The 18889-nt window shown below is 43.3% G+C and overlaps 1 protein-coding gene across 1 annotated transcript; it reads left to right on the top strand.

The window, feature by feature from the left end:
• The first annotated feature begins 253 nt into the window (after window positions 1-253).
• On the top strand, window positions 254-16322 carry LOC310814850 (transcription elongation factor SPT6-like). The gene is made up of 37 exons (XM_083684389.1): window positions 254-315; window positions 922-1029; window positions 1267-1434; window positions 1781-1851; window positions 1993-2182; window positions 2341-2425; window positions 2552-2807; window positions 2990-3091; window positions 3396-3509; window positions 3664-3753; window positions 3977-4119; window positions 4410-4555; window positions 4675-4791; window positions 4910-5039; window positions 5178-5328; window positions 5646-5800; window positions 6042-6234; window positions 6760-6902; window positions 7041-7158; window positions 7397-7473; window positions 7943-8078; window positions 8260-8397; window positions 8486-8653; window positions 8899-9026; window positions 9139-9346; window positions 9686-9833; window positions 10143-10285; window positions 10633-10773; window positions 11135-11330; window positions 11764-12002; window positions 12191-12304; window positions 12723-12847; window positions 13451-13563; window positions 13755-13832; window positions 14054-14232; window positions 14523-14734; window positions 14956-16322. The coding sequence occupies exons 2-37, from the start codon at window positions 933-935 to the stop codon at window positions 15140-15142; spliced, it is 5199 nt and encodes a 1732-aa protein (XP_083540515.1). The 5' UTR covers window positions 254-315; window positions 922-932; the 3' UTR covers window positions 15143-16322.
• The last annotated feature ends 2567 nt before the right edge of the window (window positions 16323-18889 follow it).

Consider the following 18889-nt stretch of genomic DNA (forward strand, 5'->3'; position numbering starts at 1 on the left):
ACCGATTGAAGTTGAAGTATTCAGATGAATAACAATGCTAATGTCAATGTGGTTCTAATTGGCACCGCTTGCAACTCTTGTTCGAGCCCTGACTGGAGTGCTGCCTGGCTGTGGTCAGCTGTGACGTTCCTGCGTCGCCTCCATTCTGACTTTTGAGGGATTTTTCTGCATGCTAGTCTTGGAATTTGCTTGCACCAACTGCTAAACTAGCTGGAAGATATTGTATTTGATAAATAGAAATGACTGTTTTCCTGTAGCTAATTATCTTATTGAGAACTCACTCATCTTGATAACCAGTCGGGTCCGACGTCAAAGGTAAGTCCCGTTAATGCGTTATGTGCGATGGGAGTCAGCCAGCTGTTTTGCACAGCTGTAGAGCATAGCTAGTATGCTATCTGGCCTGGCTAGCTCGCCATCCATCTCTTGTTATGCTAGCGTAGCTATTCTCTCTGCACTGCAGTCTGCAGGCAAGCTTAGCGGTGGTTGCTCAACTGCGCCTGATATCGGTCTTTGCACGCTAGTCTTCATGACCTCCGGTTACCTTTGATATGTATATTCTGTCATTGACGGTATATTCTGTCTTTGACATTGCATGTAATACCTGTAGCTTTAATTTCCTCGCCCTAGTACTATGTATGTGGCTTGCTTTCTTGCCTGCATTGTGGCCAGCAGTGTCAGCTACATTATTCAATAACTGTCCACAAATAGCTTGTATTTTTTCCCCCACATATCCACACTGTCTGAACATACAACATTAATATCAGTGGGGAGGGTTTTGAGGAATCTTATCAGGTACTAGCCTACACATGCATGCTACATTAAGCCTACATTTTTGGCAATTGTTCATGGTTAAATTTACAACCCTCTTTGAAATCATATTTATTTGTTAATCAAGCATGTTTATGATTGCCTCTTCAACAGCCCCTGGAAAAATGTCTGACTTCATCGAAAGTGAAGCAGAGGAATCTGAGGAGGAATTTAGGGGTTCAGAGGACAAAAAAGAGCAAAAGAATACTTTAACCAATGATGGTAAGGCAAAGTAATCTGTGGTCTGTTTTCATTTAAATGTTCTCATTGTAGAGCACATAATGAAATAGTCCTACTGCTGTATATTACATTGCCTAGCAAGTGAGATGTGTAATAAGTGAGATTTAAAAAACAACAACACCAAAAGCAACTGAAACAAAACAGTGCAGAGAAACAAAGACTGGAAATGGTTACTACAGTCCATATTTTTGCATATTTTACAAGCTTGATTTCTCCTAGATGAGGAAGAGGAGGAGAACATAGAGGACCAAGATGAGCATGGAAACCTGCGTGGTCTGATTGATGATGATGTGGATGGGGAGGAAGGGGAGGAAGAAGGGAAGGGAGATGGAGAAGGAGGAGATAGTGACTCTGGGGAGGAAATAGGCCACCGTAAGAGGAAGCGAAGTAAGTGGTTATTCATACACCATTTAATTCCAGAAAGTTGTTTACCTACCACCTGCCTACGTTCACTGCCCCTCACAGATCTGATAGGGCTGGGTAGTTGTAAGCAATATAGTGGTAGCGTACACATGCCCAGCTGTATCAGATCTGTCAAGGGGAGTGAACAAGGGCAGATTGGAGGGAACAGCACTCTAGGATGAAACAGTCTTTCATCATTAATTTCTTCCCATATGTAGTGCACTGTTATTGCCCCCCAGTGACAATTCAGACTGTTTCATCTCTGTCTTTGATTACGGCAGCATGAACGAGAATAGCCTTTTGTGTAAGAGTTTGTGTTTTCTGTCAACAGGCTACGATGACCGCTTGGATGATGATGATATTGATCTCATTGAGGAGAATTTGGGAGTAAAAGTGAAGAGGGTAAATGTATAGCCTGCACGAAGCTATCATGCTATCATGATTCAAGACAAGTCAGATGCATGGATCCCTGGAACGGAGGTTGGCAACATGTTATTTTCTCCTGCATAACAATTACTCCTTCTTCCCCATCGCTGTGAACAGCAAAAGTTCCGGCGTTTGCGAGATATGTCTGACGATGAGGATGAGGAGGGCAATGACGAAATCAGGGAGGCCCATGAGAAGGACATGATTGCAGATGAGATCTTCATGGGGGGCGGCCTGGACGAGGGTGACGCCCTGGATGTGCCTTTACACCCAGGAGACGATGAGGAGGACGATGACGAAGAGTCAGGTACCGTATGGAGATCTAGATTTTGAAATTGAGGATTTATTCCCAACTCCTTGGCTAAATTAATAAAGAAATCTATCTAAAGAGATGGTAGCTGTTCAGATTTCACTTCTCAAACACCCATATTAAATATTAAAATATTGAGCCTTTGAAATTCACAGATATTGATGACTTTATTGTGGATGATGATGGACAGCCTTTGAAGAAACCCAAGTGGAGGAAGAAGTTGCCAGGGTATACAGATGCGTAAGTGATTCTGATTCTGATCTCAGATTTTTTCCACCTGCAAGCTCACCCTAAAGTACATTCGGAAGTCCTTGTTTATCCCCACTCACATGTATAATTAACTGAGCATCAATCTCTGTTTCACAGAGCTCTTCAGGAGGCCCAGGAGATATTCGGAGGGGACTTTGACTTTGCAGAGTTTGACACTGAGGCCTACGATGATGCCGAAGAGGAGGAGGAGGATGCTGAGGATGAGTCCTGGGACCGGCCCAAGAAGCAGGCTAAGAAGAGAGTAGGCCGCCGCAGCATATTCGAGATCTATGAGCCGAGCGAGCTGGAGAGCAGCCACATGACGGATCAAGACAATGAGATCCGCTCCACTGATATGCCCGAGAGGTTCCAGGTGTGTATGTTTGAAAACTTGAAATTTTGTCTGCGACAACATACAGCAGTCGCCTAGGACCCATCCCATTTCTCGAGCTCATAAGCAGATCTTAAGTAGGAACTGTAGTGGAATCAGTGAATGGGGTCTGATCACACGCACCCGATCTCACCAATCGAATCCCTTTTGTTTTCGTGGCGTAGTTGCGCTCCACTCGTGTGAAGCCGGCTGAGGACAATGAGCTGGAAGAAGAGGCAGAGTGGATCTATAGAAATGCCTTCTCCACTCCCACCATCTCCATGCAGGTAATGATGGTTTATGTCCGTGCACCAACCTCACCAAGTCGATTTCCTGTATGTGCAAATATACTTGGCCAAATAAAAGAATTCTGATTCTGATTCTGGTCTATGTGTGGGCCATTGCACATGTGGAGAGAGCTAGCTTCAGTCTACAGTCTTCCACTCGCATTGCTGCTTAGTAGTCGGCAGAGAGAATGCGAGAGATTACGCCTTAGCGCAATGCAGGACTAACATATTGCTGATCCTGCAGTTTAGCTCTGTTTTTTTGCCACTCGTGGGTTGTTATACGTCATGTGACCTTTTGCTTCAGGAGAATACAGAGTATTTGGAAAGAGGTCCGACTACTAATTTCAGCAGAAAGGGCCCTAGCACCATCCAGAAGATTAAAGAGGCCTTGAATTTCATGAGGAACCAACACTTTGAGGTATTGTACATGATGGAGAAGAAGCACTTAATGAATGCCCTTTTTTTTTTATATCAAAGTGAGGTGCCTCTGGCAGCTAATGTCTTCATCTTAAGGCATCAGAAAGATATTTTGGATGTATTCGTTTCATGTATTTAATTTTCACCTGTTCAAGGTTCCATTCATAGCCTTCTACAGGAAAGAGTATGTGGAGCCAGAGCTTAATATCAATGACCTGTGGAAGGTTTGGCAGTGGGATGAGAAGGTAATTGCATTGGATTTGTATACACATAAAATAACATCCCTTTTGTCCCTTTTACGATAACTGCACGTGAAACTTTTCTGTACGTATTTTCTATGTTTTTTTTTATTGTAAAGCGCATTTTACTACTTGTTCTACTGAATGTGCCATACAAATAAAGTTTGATTTGATTTGATTGGAATAACATTAAGTAAGTTTTGATTTTGGGTGCGTTTTTTCTTCTTAGTGGACCCAGCTGAAGACCCGCAAACAAAATCTGCGCCGCCTTTTCCAGAAGATGCAGGCCTTCCAGTTTGAGCTGATCTCTGCAGACCCTGATAAGCCACTGTCAGACGGTATACGCCCACTTGACACTGCAGATTTAGAGAGGTATGGCTTTAGCTGTGTAGGCAATTGTAATTATTTTTGTATTTTGCTATGAAAACAAGCAAATGTCTATGTGTATCTATGCAATGACACCGTTATCCTACTATAGAGCCAAACCAAGCTGAGCCGAGCTTTTATTGTGCTGGCCTGGTTACACATCCACCATAGTTGCTGTTATGGTGCTGGAATTGGCCATGTGAAAAGAAAATTGGGGGCTGCCGTGTTATGTGTCAAGCCCCTTTAAATAAGTTATATCTCACCTGATTGTATACTTTATTTGTTTATCTGGCCAGGCTGAAGGATGTCCAGTCTGGTGATGAACTGAGCGATGTGTACAACCATTTTCTCTTGTACTATGGCCGGGACATCCCAAAGATGCAAAATGCAGCCAGGTCCAGCAAGAAGAAGTTGAAAAAGATCAAAGAAGTGAATGAGGATGGTAGAATTTAGATTTATATCCCTTGAGATTTTTAAGATTATGAAAACACTTTTCCATTGTCACTCACAGGTGAGCTACTGTCTTTCACTCACAGGTGAGCTACTGTCTTTCACTCACAGGTGAGCCTGAACCAGAGGAGGAGGAGCAAGAAGAGGAAGAAGAGCAGCCAAAGGGGCCAGACCTGAAGCTTGCATCTCGCAGAGACATGTACAGCATCTGCCAGAGTGCTGGGCTAGGTCAGTGCATCACCAACTGTGTCCAGGAGGTGTCACTGTCAACATAGCACTCATTCCCCACATTGAGATACACATGATCTGCAATTACTTTTTAGTTCAGAGTTTCCTTATCTGTCAGATGGCCTAGCAAAGAAGTTTGGACTGACCCCAGAGCAGTTTGGAGAGAATCTGCGTGACAGCTACCAGCGCCACGAGACAGAGCAGTTTCCCGCAGAGCCCCTGGAGCTGGCTAAAGACTACATCTGCAGGTCAGAAATAGAACATTTCATGTATGTATTTCATTTTATATTCAGCACCTGGGCTGCAGTAAGTCTTTTTGGATGTTAGTGTACATGTGCAGGTCAACAGAAGCACACTGATAATAACACTGATATCCACCTCTGAAGCCAGTTCAGCACAGCCGAGGCGGTACTGGAGGGAACTCGCTACATGGTGGCAATGCAGTTAGCCAGGGAGCCTCTGGTCAGACATGTGCTTCGGCAGACGTTCCAGGAGAGGGCTAAGATCAACATCAAACCCAACAAGAAGGGCAAGAAGGTATGGATCTTTCTATCTGCAATGACCTCCAAATTTAGTATTGGTTGGTAGATATTGATCAGGGATATAGTGGAGGATCAACGCCATTTACTTACGTTAGTTTACATTTGCCATTTTCTCAGGTGTCCAGAACTTACCCACCTTTTTTTCCTTCCACTACATCCCTAATATTGATCGGTACATATGTGTCATCATGGCACATGCATATGGAGAGCACTTGCTATTTTGTTCCTTTGATGTAGTGTCATAGTCATTCACTAGGTTCCGTCCGTCTTCTGGACTTGCACCAAACACTCTTGTCAAAATCTCTTCTGCAGGATGTGGACGAAGCCCATTTTGGCCATTCTTTTAAGTACCTGAAGAACAAACCTGTGAAGGAGCTCAATGGAGACCAGTTCCTCAGAATGTGCCAAGCAGAGGAGGAGGGCCTGCTGACCATCAACATCTGTATTGATCTGTTAGGAGTGAAGGGGTGAGGGTGTGGTATTGTGTGTTGAAGCCATAAGGCCAGAGAGGCTTTGATTTATTATTGTCACAGGGATTCTAAGTGGAGTTGTAAACTAGATCTGAACTACTACTGTGAGTTTTGTGATACCCTTTACAAAACCCTTCCTTTGACACTGTGCCTCACGGTTTATTCTTTCCACCGGGGAGTCTGTCTTTGTAAAAAAGCGCTATACAAATAAATGTGATTGATTGATTGATTTGAGCAGGTACGGTGACCAGACTTACTTTGAGGAGATCAAGCAGTTTTACTACAGAGACGAGTTCAGCCACCAGGTCCAGGAGTGGAATCGGCAGCGCACCCTGGCCATCGAACGCGCCCTTAAGCAATTCCTCTACCCTCAGATGGCCAAGGAGCTGAAGAACAAGCTAATCGCAGAGGCAAAGGAGAACATTGTCAAGGTATTCACAAGTCCTCTCTTAAAGGGATTGTTTACTCTTTCTTGAAGTTTAATGTTATTTGTGACTTACCCTAGAGTGTTATTGGTTTATCCAGTTTTTAAATCCATTCAGTAGTATATACAGAATCTCTAGGTCAGCTTTTTACCAATACTAATGTGATAGAAAACAGCTTGCATGCTAACTGCATTGCTAAATAACTACCAAATGGATTCAAAGACTGTCTGTATAAACCAAAAACACAATAAGTCAGAAATAAGGTAAAACTTCAAAAAGAGTGAGCTATCCCTTCAAACTGACAAGAAGGAGCAATGCTCCTGCAGCAAAACCCATTACGATAAACATAATATAATTTAATTGAATAATTTAATTTAATTTTGTTTACTTTTATGTGACGACGTTGTTAAACTCTGGTATTGATAACTTCTTCTCTCGTTCTGGCATTGACTTTCCAAAGCAGGCGGCTCAGGGCATTGATGTATGTTGAGCCCACAGTTTTGTGATAGTGGTTGCCCGCCCACCCCCCAGGCCTGCAGCAGGAAGCTCTATAACTGCCTGAAGGTGGCACCCTATCGGCCCGACCAGCAAGTGGAGGAGGACGAGGAGGACCTCATGTTAGAAGCCCAGGGGAAGGGGATCCGTGTGCTGGGGGTGGCCTTTGCATCCAGCCGGTACAGTACACTGACAGTGCACTGTCCTTGACTGCAATTCATTGTTGTTTTCCACTCTTCTTTCGTAGTTGTATTCATTTTACATTGACTGTTGACATGGTTGAACTAGACCTTAACCTAATATCCCTCTCTCCTCAGAGACACCCCAGTGTTCTGCGCCCTTGTGAACGGTGATGGTGAGGTGGGGGACTTCCTGAGGCTTCCTTACTTCCTGAAGAGGAGGAATGCATGGCGAGAGGATGAAAGGGAGAAAAAGGTTGATTGACAATCAAATAGAACACATCTTTAATATACCAGAGGTGCCATTTGTTTACAGCAAATTACAGAAGAGAATACACACAAGTGTTTCAATTGATGGATTATGAAATCAAAAGTTAAAAAGTTAATGACTAATTTAATTTAACTCCTATTTCAAGAGCTTTGCAGTCTGACAACATTGGATACCATGGTTGCCAGACATTTATTTTCTGATGTTTGTCTCACAATACCTTTAGCTCCAGGATATTGAAAGCCTGAAGAAGTTTCTGAACAACAAGAAACCTCACATCATTGCTGTAGCTGGAGAGAACAGGTTTGCTGCCCCCTTTTAATTGCCTTCTTCAATGCCCTTCTCTGACTAGAGTTAAAATAGCTTACTAACATGACAAACATGTCAAACCCTAGTCCTTACTCCCTAGCAAAAGTCCACCTTCCTCAGGTGGTCCTCTGTGGCTCAGTTGGTAGAGCATGCCACTAACAACGCTAGGTTAGGTTGTGGGTTTGATTCCTGCTGGGACCATATATACTGAAATGTATGCACTCACTGGAATGTAAGTCGCTTTGGATAAAAGTGTCAGCTAAATGGTATATATTACCTTGCCTATCAGTGGGTAAAGTAGAGCTTCTACCATCTTTCTTTAACCTATCCAATCCTTTAAGATCTATCTGCAATCCAATCCTGCGATCCAATCCTTTAAGATCTAAGTGTCTAGGGAATAGGGGCAAGGGTTTGTTTCTGGCTAGGGCCTGAGGGTTATGGTTTCCATACATCCCCTCTGTAGGGATGCCCAAATGATCCTTGAGGATATTAAACGCACTGCCAGTGAGCTGGAGCAGGAGTCTTCTTTCCCCACCATCGGAGTGGAGCTGGTCGACAATGAACTTGCCATGCTCTACATGAACAGCAAGAAGTCAGAGGTCAACTCCTACCTTCAACTTCCTGAATCATTAAGCACAAAAGTCAAAACATTTCTCACCTCACAATAGACTATTTTTCTTTATTTTTATACATTGTAGGTACGTTGTGGGTAAAATTGTTTAATATTATTATTGTTTTTATTGTTGTTGTTGTTGTTATTATTATTATTATTATCCACAGGCAGATTTTCGGGACTACCCTCCTATCCTGAGGCAGGCAGTGTCTATAGCCAGGAAGATCCAGGACCCCCTGGTAGAGTACGCCCAGGTGTGCAGCAGCGACGAGGACATCTTGTGCCTCAAGCTGCACCCTCTACAGGTAATGAAACGGTAGATGCTAATTGGGACCTTGGGGACAATCCTAACATTTACTATAAACTGTGTCCTTGTCCTTTGACTCCCCACAGGAGCATGTGGTGAAGGAGGAGCTGCTGAATGCCTTGTACTGTGAGTTCATCAACCGGGTCAATGAGGTGGGTGTGGATGTGAACAGGGCCATGGCCCACCCCTACACCCAGAGCCTGGTGCAGTATGTCTGTGGCCTGGGACCCAGGAAGGGCTCCCACCTGCTCAGGGTAAGCCAGGGCTCACAACAGACCTCTCCTATAGAGATTATATATATATAGAGAGGGATATATATATATATGTATGTATCAAATCTACAGAGAGTACATTCTATTTATCCCATTAATTTCAAAGAACATTGAAGAAAATTGTAAAAGTACTTTAAAATGCAGCAGGAATTTCATGGCACTTCACAGTGTATTTAGGGGAGTGCTCTCTGTCGTGTTTATTGTGGCTTCTGGGTCTGTGTTTTCAGATCCTGAAACAGAACAACACTCGTCTGGAAAACCGCACTCAGCTGGTCACCATGTGTCACATGGGGCCCAAGGTCTTCATCAACTGTGCTGGCTTCATCAAGATCGACACAGCCTCTCTGGGAGATAGGTCAGACTCAACCTTGTGCTGTGTGCAATTAAGAATCTGACCTTCGTTGACTTACAGTACCTGTATAGATAAAGGTTAAACAAAAAAGAAAAATATGTGTCTCTCCCTGCAGCACTGACTCCTACATTGAGGTTCTGGATGGGTCTCGGGTGCACCCAGAGACCTACGAGTGGGCTCGCAAGATGGCGGTGGACGCCCTAGAGTATGACGAGTCAGCAGAGGACGCCAACCCTGCCGGAGCACTGGAGGAGATTCTGGAAAACCCGGAACGGCTCAAGGACCTGGACCTGGACGCCTTTGCTGAAGAGCTGGAGAGGCAGGTCAGTGTGAATGCAAAGTTGCCCAAAATAACAGTAATATTTCAAATAGAAAAGAGACATGGTCCAATTGGAGTTTTGAATACTGCAGCTAGCCATTTCATGGTGTGCAATTTATTCTCACACTGTCTACTTAAACTCTCTTATAAATAATCACTTGTATCTCAAATACATTGTTAAAGAGGCACCATAAAATCGTGATTGTTATGAGTTTGTAGGTATTTGTATGGTTTAGCACTGTTCTACTCAAGCTAAGTATTCTTTCAGTAGGTGGTTACAAGGAGCTGACACATCCTTATGGAAATGTTAGTGCTCACTGTGTGTGACGATCCCTGTCAACAGGGCTATGGTAACAAGGGCATCACTCTGTATGACATCCGTGCTGAGCTGAGCTGCAGGTACAAGGACCTGAGGTCTACCTACAGGGGCCCCAACACAGAGGAGATCTTCAACCTGCTCACCAAGGAGACACCAGAGACCTTCTACATTGGTAATTACAGTGTAGGCTCTGATATCTCACTTCTGTGGCCCAAATGTCATGTTCTATCATGGTTTTAGACAGTTTGAGTGAAAATATCTGTCGTATTGTCAAATTACCAAATGTCAAATGGCCAACTATCTCCTAAAGGTCACAAGCTTTCGTTTTCTCAGATAATACACATACTTGCCTTGTGGGGTTTCTCTGGCTGGAACTAATCCCATCTTTCTGTTCCGGAACGCATTGTAACCAAATTATGAAGTGACACTAGAGTTGAAGTATCGCCTGTAATGGTCTCTGTCTGTGTTCCTCTCTTTCCAGGTAAACTGATCACCAGTGTAGTGACGGGCATTGCTCACCGGCGCCCACAGGGGGAGAGCTATGACCAGGCCATAAGGAATGATGAGACAGGTCTGTGGCAGTGCCCTTTCTGTCAACAGGACAACTTCCCTGAGCTGAGCGAGGTGAGTGGTCTCTGCTGTGGTACTGTGCTGTAGGTTGTCCTAATACAGCCTAGTAACTGTCAATGACGTGTGCTCTGTTGGTGACCATCTTGTTGAGGAGTAGTTTCCTAACTTTAAAGCACAGTCAGGGATTTCTACATGCAGGGTCACCAACAAAACTTAAACAATAGAGCTAATACATTCTAAGTGCACTTGATTTCTATGACATATCTGTTGTGCTCAAGGAATGACATTAGTATTTTACCGTATTTCTTCCCATCCCTAGATCAGCTCCATAGCAACATCCCTCTTCCAACATTCCTCCCTGGTCCAAATAAGTCTGCAACAGATCTTGTTGTCTCTTCCAGGTGTGGAATCATTTTGACAGTGGCTCGTGTCCTGGCCAAGCTATCGGGGTGCGCTGTCGCATGGACAATGGAGTCACCGGCTTTATCCCCACCAAGTTCCTCAGTGATAAAGTGGTCAAGCACCCTGAGGAAAGGGTTAAGGTATCCCCATTATTTCCCTTAAAAAAACGATTGATCTATTGTTCTTATTCACAATATGTCCATAGTTCATTGACTGATGCTCATTCACGAACATTAACATTTTCTAGCGAGGTAGGAAGTGGAATCACACCATTGAAACCAATTCAAAAACTCTTGTGAAGTTTGACCTGTAAACGTAAAATGCCATTGTTCGATTTAGGGTCCTCTGAAGAATTGCTAGCAGGTTGTCATTATCATTTGACCATATTTTGAAAGCCTCACCGGTTAATTAGCAACCCCCACTAATTATCTACTGTTAGAACATTCAGATGTGAATAAGACGTATTAGCCAAGTTATAACACTATGTTCTACTTTCCGTAGGTGGGCATGACTGTGCACTGCCGAATCATGAAGATCGACATTGAGAAACTGAGCGTGGACCTAACCTGTCGGACGTCAGACCTGTCAGATAAGAACAACGAGTGGAAGCTGCCCAAGGACACCTACTATGACTTTGACACTGAGACTGAAGACCTGAAGACGGAGGAGGACGCCAAGAAGAAACAACAGAGAACAAGTTTGTATCTGACAGCTCAGCACATTTACTCTAGATGGAAAAATACAGTACCTGGCATTGATACATGGACGGAATCACACTTTAGATTTATGATTTATTATACAGTACCTGTCATTGATAAATGGATGAAATCACACTTTTGATTTATGATTTATTATACAGTACATGTCATTGATAAATGGATGAAATCACACTTTTGATTTATGATGTATGATAGTTTTGGTGTTTAGTAATCACATTGACAGCAACTGTAAACTTTTCTTAACACTGAACGAGCCTAATCAGGGAACCAGAGTCTTCTGAGAATAACATCCCCACCAATGTTTGAATACCTCTTTCCATCTGTAGCATAGGCTTATGGATGAGCCTTATCAAGTAATGATTCTTCAGAGAATGACCTGTACCAATGTTTGAATACTTTCCCTCTCTGTAGCCTACATCAAGCGGGTGATTGCCCACCCCTCCTTCCACAACATCAACTTCAAGCAGGCAGAGAAGATGATGGAGTCCATGGACCAGGGGGATGTGATCATCCGGCCCAGCAGTAAGGGGGAGAACCACCTGACTGTCACCTGGAAGGTGGCAGAAGGGATCTACCAACACATTGACGTACGGGAGGAGGGCAAGGAGAATGCCTTCAGCCTGGGCCATACTCTCTGGATCAACAATGAGGTAAGTGCCCCGTGACATGACATTGAGACGCACATACAATAAACAATAACATCAGTGTATTCAACAAACAACTTACATAGTGAGGCAACTCCGGTAATTGCAGTAATTGAATATCTCATTATGAATGTGCACACGCCTGTATGAATATGTGTCACTTAACTTTTCACATTGTATGATATTTCACTCAGGAATTTGAAGATCTAGATGAAATAACAGCCCGATATGTTCAACCAATGGCTGCGTTTGCTCGAGACTTGCTTGGTCACAAATATTTTCAAGATTGCAATAGTGGAGACAGAAAGGTAGGAACATGTTCTATATCAATGTATACAGTATGTATGTGTATATGAATATGTATGTAATGTAATATTTACTATACCTGGGTGGGTCGGTGTGTGTGTATGTGTGTGTGTGTGTATGGTTGTTTTGGTGTGTGTATGGGTGGGTGTGTGTGTGTGTGTGTGTGTGTGTGTGTGTGTGTGTGTGTGTGTGTGTGTGTGTGTGTGTGTGTGTGTGTGTGGTTGTTTTGGTGTGTGTATGGGTGGGTGGGTGGGTGGGTGTGTGTGGCGGGGGGGGGGGGGGGGGTGGATGTGGATGTGTGTGAGGGAGAGAGGGAGAGAGGGAGTGTGTTAGGGATACAAAGAGAAAGACAGGATAGAAACCTTTTCAAGTCCTTTTGCATTGACCGTCAGCTGCCGTCCTGTTTATTGTGAATTGTAGAAAATGGAGGAGGTCTTGGTGAAAAGCAAGAAAGAGAAGCCTACATTCATCCCCTACTATGTGTCTGCCTGTCGAGAGCTGCCAGGGAAGTTCCTGCTCGGTTACCAGCCTCGTGGAAAGCCAAGGTTAGTTGAGGACTGCCAACCCACTACCAGCTGCCTTTGTTGTGCAAATGAACACCCATTCATACAAATGCATGCATTAGCATAGGATATAGAAATGCTGGAGATACACTTGGCTTCGTTTGTTTTTCCATGTGCTAAAGGGAAAAAAAACTCTCTTGTGTTGGATTGGAACTGCTCTCACACACCCAAACACAGAATGTGTGTCAGGGCAGTCGGGTTGAAGCACGAAGGGCCTTTTGTCTTTGCATTTGCTGCTTGCCAAGAGCAAGCATCATTATCAGGCTTGTTTAGAGACAGGGAAGAGCGTGGACATAAACATTAACCCTTACTTACCTCTCACACGGGACATTGGGTCACATACTGAACCGTGTAAGCTGCCATCGTTATAATCATCAATGTAAGGTGGTACAGAATTGTTTTTCTTTACTTTATTATTTCCATCGTCAGTTATGTGTCATACATGGAAATGTACACACACATGTACATGCCATCACATTCAATGTACAGTACTTAAACATGACAGAGAGAAATATTATATTTACAGTAGGACACAATTATCAAAAATGGATGTCAAAATCAGTGTTTCGTAACCTTGTCCTGCAGGATTGAGTTTGTGACCGTCACACCTGAGGGATTCCGTTACAGATCCCAGATCTTCCCCACAGTCAACGGACTCTTCCGCTGGTTCAAGGACCATTACCAAGAGCCTGTGCCAGGTCAGAGGCTGTCCTACAAATAATTCATATACCCTAATCACACTACAGAGCTGAGCCAAGCTGAGCTGTACAAGGTTGTTGAAGTTGCTGAAATAGTGTTCAAAAAGGAAAATGTGGTCTGGGTCGGCCCTGTAGTGTGTAAAACCTCCATTCAGTTGTAGAACATGATTAGTCTTGTATCTCTTCAACAGGGATCACTCCCAGCAGCAGTAGTAGAACACGAACCCCAGCCTCTGTCAACGCCACACCAGCCAATATAAACATTGCAGGTCAGTAGCCTTCTCTGGATATCTACATGAATGGATATCTCTATATTAATATATATAACTATATGCCTATGGTAAAATGTCACCTCAATTAGTTGTTTTAAACTGTGAACGCATCCTTTGGTATACATCACCGTAGTTTTAAGGACATAAGAGGTTGGTTCTCTGACTGACCTTTTCATATATACCGTACCCATGTGTGTATGTCTGTCTCTGCGGTTCAGATCTAACTCGAGCAGTGAGCGCCCTCCCTCAGAACATGACCTCTCAGATGTTCAGTGCCATTGCCGCGGTAACAGGCAAGGGGCAGAACCCCAACAGCACGCCTGCCCAGTGGGCGTCGAGCCAGTACGGATACACTGGTGGCAGCAGCGGGGGAGGGGGCAGCAGCAGCGCCTATCATGTATGTATGGTATATGGCAGGATTTGGGTCAACTGAATTTCATTGCAGTTTAGGAAGTGAATCGAAATTTGGAGTCAATGATTACAAATGGGGCATTTATTATCAATGATTTCTCAATAAAGAAAAAAATAAATAATTAAATGTGTATATGAAACGTGTATATTATATTAATTTAAATTGAATTTAAATTGAATTAAAAGTAAATTTACCCGACTGTCAAATGGCATCAGAAAGTGATTGAAATTATATTGGATAAACCTTCAACTTGTTCTGTTTTTGTTCATTCCCAGGTGTTTGCCACCCCTGCTCAGCAGCCTGTTGCTACTCCTCTCCTGACCCCCAGTTACTCCTACACCACCCCCAGCCAGCAGCAGACCTCCAACACCACCCCCCAGTACCCCAGCAGCACCCCCCAGTCATCCCACTCACATGGACGTCTCCCTTCCTCCTCCACACCGTCCTCCTCATCGTCCTCCCGCCACAGGACACCACAGCAGCCAAAGTAAGTCACTCCACAGTGTCAGCTCTGAGCTTAGCCTAGACAAAACCTGTCTGAAGGGACGTTTTGGAAACGGTGATCATTTCATTTCAAATACTATTTGAACCCAGGTCTGGTAGCTGGATATTTACATTGGCCATAGATCCCAACTATAACTGTTTGGAAAGCAGTTAACTGCTAGAATGAACGCTGACTTCTCTGATGTCCTGTTCCCCAACCCCCAGGGCAACCTCGCATACAGCAGTGGACTGGGGCAAGATGGCCGAACAGTGGCTGCAGGAAAAAGAGGCAGAGCGTAAGAAGCAGAGGCCTCGGATGACCCCACAACCTTCTCCCAGCCCCATGATCGAGAGCACGCCCATGTCCATCGCTGGAGACGCCACGCCTCTGCTGGATGAGATGGATCGCTGAAATAAACTCTCCTCCTCTCCTGTTTTCACTCTCTCCAGACCCACTATATACACTCCACTGGTACCTAGAAATGTCAAAGGTCACACTGAGGGTTAAGCCTAGGTTCAGGGATGTAGTTGAGGGGTAAGCACTGTGTAAGCACCTTTTTAATGGTGAATAGGATTTACCAGCTTTTACAACATGGAGCAGATTTTAACATTAGCATGTCCGGCGTTTACCCACCTTTTGTCCTACCACCAAATCCCTGCTTATGTCACAGTCGACCAATAGGGATGTGTGAAAATGGGGAGTGGATTTTATAAAAGTACTTTTCTCCAAACCCATTTCTAATGCCAGCGGAGCCATTTTCATACGAAGCGAAAATGGAAGGGAATATTCACCATCACCCCTTTGGTATTTACTGTTTCTCATTTGCAATTTTTGTGGAATGTACAGGAAACATTCAAAACTGCATGCTTTGCTCTAATCAGGCTTTAAGCTCATTAACTTGAAATGGTGTTTCTGAATTACACCATGAGGTTGCAAAAAAAAAGAAGGAAAAAAAAGATCTATGTTAACCTCTTATTAGGGTTGCTCATTATTGGGTTAGAAATGTCCATTTCTAGTGCCCTTGTATGTATATTATATCTGTACTATTATATCTTTGTCACATAGCTCCTAATTTGGCCATTTGAATGAATAAGCAATTGAAGGTGCTGTGTGAGTCAGCCTGAGAGGAATATGGGAATAGCCTTCACCATACAGTTGCTACCATTACAGGCTAAATTCCCTGTCTGTGAAGAACATTGAAGTGTTGAACAAGGGGTATAATCTGAAGCACTTTTAATTATTATTAAAAAAAAATTACTTTGAATGTTTTCAGTATGTTCTGATGCATCGCTGAAGAAAATGTGCTGTGGTTAAACTGTGCTTTACTGTGATACATCATAATATTTACACTACGATACCGCTATAGTTGACATTTAAATATGTCCTCTTCTATCAATGTATTAATTTAGTTTTAAAAAAACTATTGAATTCACTTTACTTCAATACAAAAATGTGTGTTAAAACGAAATGTGTCAGTAATTTTCAGTATTCATCATGTACTCATGTAGTCCACAAACAAAATGTGTCCATGACAAGTAAATCCTCACAGTATCTGTCATGCAGTATCAAAGCTGTGTGTTAGCGTTGTTTAATACCTTTCCTTCATAAAAATGGAAAAATACAGGGCAGCCTCTCTGTGTTTCATTTGCCTGCATACTGTATGATCTCAGATGTGCAGAGTAGGTAAACATTTAATTGATAGAATATTACTGTTAAAGCAGATGATATAATGTGGAATAAGGTGAGAAATGTGTGCTTTGTCACTGCTCCAATAGGGCTACTTTGCCAAGACTGCTTAACAATTTGACCCTAAGCCAAGCTTTTCTGAATGCTTGGATCTGGTCCCAGTGTCTGAGAACATGATCAGTATCATAAAGTCCTCATTGTTAACTAGCTCATTTATGTGTGGATGCTTGCTCAAGTGTATAACTCTTTTATAATGCAGTGTCTGGTAAATTCAGTCTGCAAAATAATATTCTATTAAGTAAGTGTACATGAGTTGAATGAGATCTCGTGAAACTGGTAGTTAGCTACTGTTGGTGCCAAAACAGATATTCTACTTTTTGAGGGCTAACAGCTATCTTTTTGTGTGAGGCACACAACCAGATGTCTTGTTTGTGCCAAAAACTACAACACTGTGGATTATTCCATAAAGGAAGGGACACTCTTGTGCATGGTTCTCTGCCTCTCCATTTGAAAATTGTACTGTACAGTATGTCTTTTTCACTTCAAGAAAGCTCCTCCTTTTAGGTGCATGTGAGAATCAGCTGATGTGGGTTTTTAGTGCCTGTGCCGGGTGAATAAAGCACACACAGTGAGCACATAATCCTCTGTTAAGAATGTGACCCCTTTCCACACAAGGCCGTAAGTCGCATTCGTGGGGACTAGGACTGCCAAAGGAACAAAAGAACAAAGGAAATAGTAAACTTGGAATGCTCTAAGAATTCTTGGCTTGGGTTCTGTGTATATAATATGGCCAGCATTGTTTGCAAAAAAAGTAAAAATACATAAAATAATTATAATAATTAAGCAGGTTAATGGTAAGATGAAATAGACTCAGTATTGCATTAACTTAATTTTCTCCCTATCAAACATTCCTTGCTGTGTATATAAATGATATGCCTAGATGCTTTGACATGAATAATGTGTGTTACCTACAAAATTGGCACATCCAGAAATCATTGCATTGAAAAATGCTCCAATCCAGTATTTTATTTATCATTGGTGTTTAAATGCCCATACAGTGTTACAAAACATGATCCTGATTTTCCATTCGATTGATAAAATTCCTGACTCAAATGTTGATTTCACATAACATCATACGCGACTAGTACAGTATTTAAGTCTGCATCAAAGGTTATCCTGATAGTCAAGAGCTAAGCTAGTCACCTAAGACATCATTGCACTCTATCATTCTATACTAACAGTAGGCCTATCCTTGGCAGTGTCTCATTGTGGTGAGCTAGAAGGACTGATTTTTCTTCTTCTCTTTCTACCTAGTCTCTCTTTTGGTTTCTGAACAGTTAACTTAATTGGACTCATCGGGGGTGTGCTGGTCTGCACAGTGAAGAGGGCCTGCTCTGTGCGGTTCTCAGCAGACTGTGGCTGTAACTCTCCTATCTCATCGACTTTGGATGAGACTGCTGAGGATCTCAGACGTGTGCTTGTCATTGTTCCAAGTTCAGTCTCATCGTTGTTATGGATACTAACTCCATCATTGAAAACTCTGGGTAAGATTTTTCTCTGTTTCTTTCTCCCCTCTCTCTCTTTTGACCCAATTCTTCCCGCAGTCACAATAGAGGTGCGGGCAGTAGCAGTAAGATGTCCCCTTTCACTCTGACTCTCTGCCCTGTGTGGTCCTAGCTGCCCTGTAGTGATTACTGTCGTGGTGGGAGTGGGGATGGTCATTGCACCAGTGTTGTCAGTGGTAAGCATCTGAAGCCCATCTTCAGCGGGGGTCTGGAGAGAAGTGCTGTCAGAAGATATGATTTTTCTCCTTCTCTTTCTCCCCACTCTCTCTTTTGACCTATGCCTATTGGTTTTGGGGGCACTCAAAGTGGAGGTTACAGCTGTAGTAGGCCTAGTAACAGGTGCTGTCTCACTATACGTGTGTGGTCTGTGTGACACAAGCTGCTCTGCAGTGTTAATACTGGTGATGGTAGCAGGAATGGTTGGCGCACCACTGCTAGTGATCACTTGAAGTTCGCCTACAGCAGAATTTTGGAGAGAAACCAATGCCATGGGAGTGGATACGCTTTTCCTCCTTTTAATTGTCTCCTCTCTCTCCTTTGACCTGTGCCTTTTGCTTTTGAGGGCAGTCACAATGGGGGAGCTTGCAGTAGTAGTAACAGGTCCCCTTTCACTGCGACTCTCAAACCGTTGTTGTGAAAGCTTCTCTGTAGTGGTGGTGGGAATGGTCAGGTTGCCAGAGATGTCTGCTATACTAATGAGGAGTTCCTCTTTAATGGCATCGTGGGATGAAGCTCCTTTAGTGGGGGGAGTTGGAGCTATGTTGCTCTGTCTTTTCCTCCCCTCCCCCTTTCTTGACCTCAGCCTTTTGGTCTTGTGTGGTGTGGAAGTGGGTGAGCTGGCTGTTGTTGAGACAAGTGCTGTTGTTTCAGTTCGATCAGTTGGCCCTTGTGTCTCCAGCATTGTCTG

Source organism: Argentina silus, assembly GCF_951799395.1.
Source record: "Argentina silus genome assembly, chromosome: 14".
In the NCBI taxonomy this organism is placed as follows: domain Eukaryota; kingdom Metazoa; phylum Chordata; class Actinopteri; order Argentiniformes; family Argentinidae; genus Argentina; species Argentina silus.

Bases quoted from the DNA above. Each gene is read 5' to 3' on its own strand.
- LOC310814850 (XM_083684389.1), top strand. From the start codon at position 933: ATGTCTGACTTCATCGAAAGTGAAGCAGAGGAATCTGAGGAGGAATTT. The intron at 5,329-5,645 runs GTATGGATCTTT...TCTCTTCTGCAG, and splicing joins CCAACAAGAAGGGCAAGAAG to GATGTGGACGAAGCCCATTT. The intron at 14,233-14,522 runs GTATGTATGGTA...GTTCATTCCCAG, and splicing joins GCAGCAGCAGCGCCTATCAT to GTGTTTGCCACCCCTGCTCA.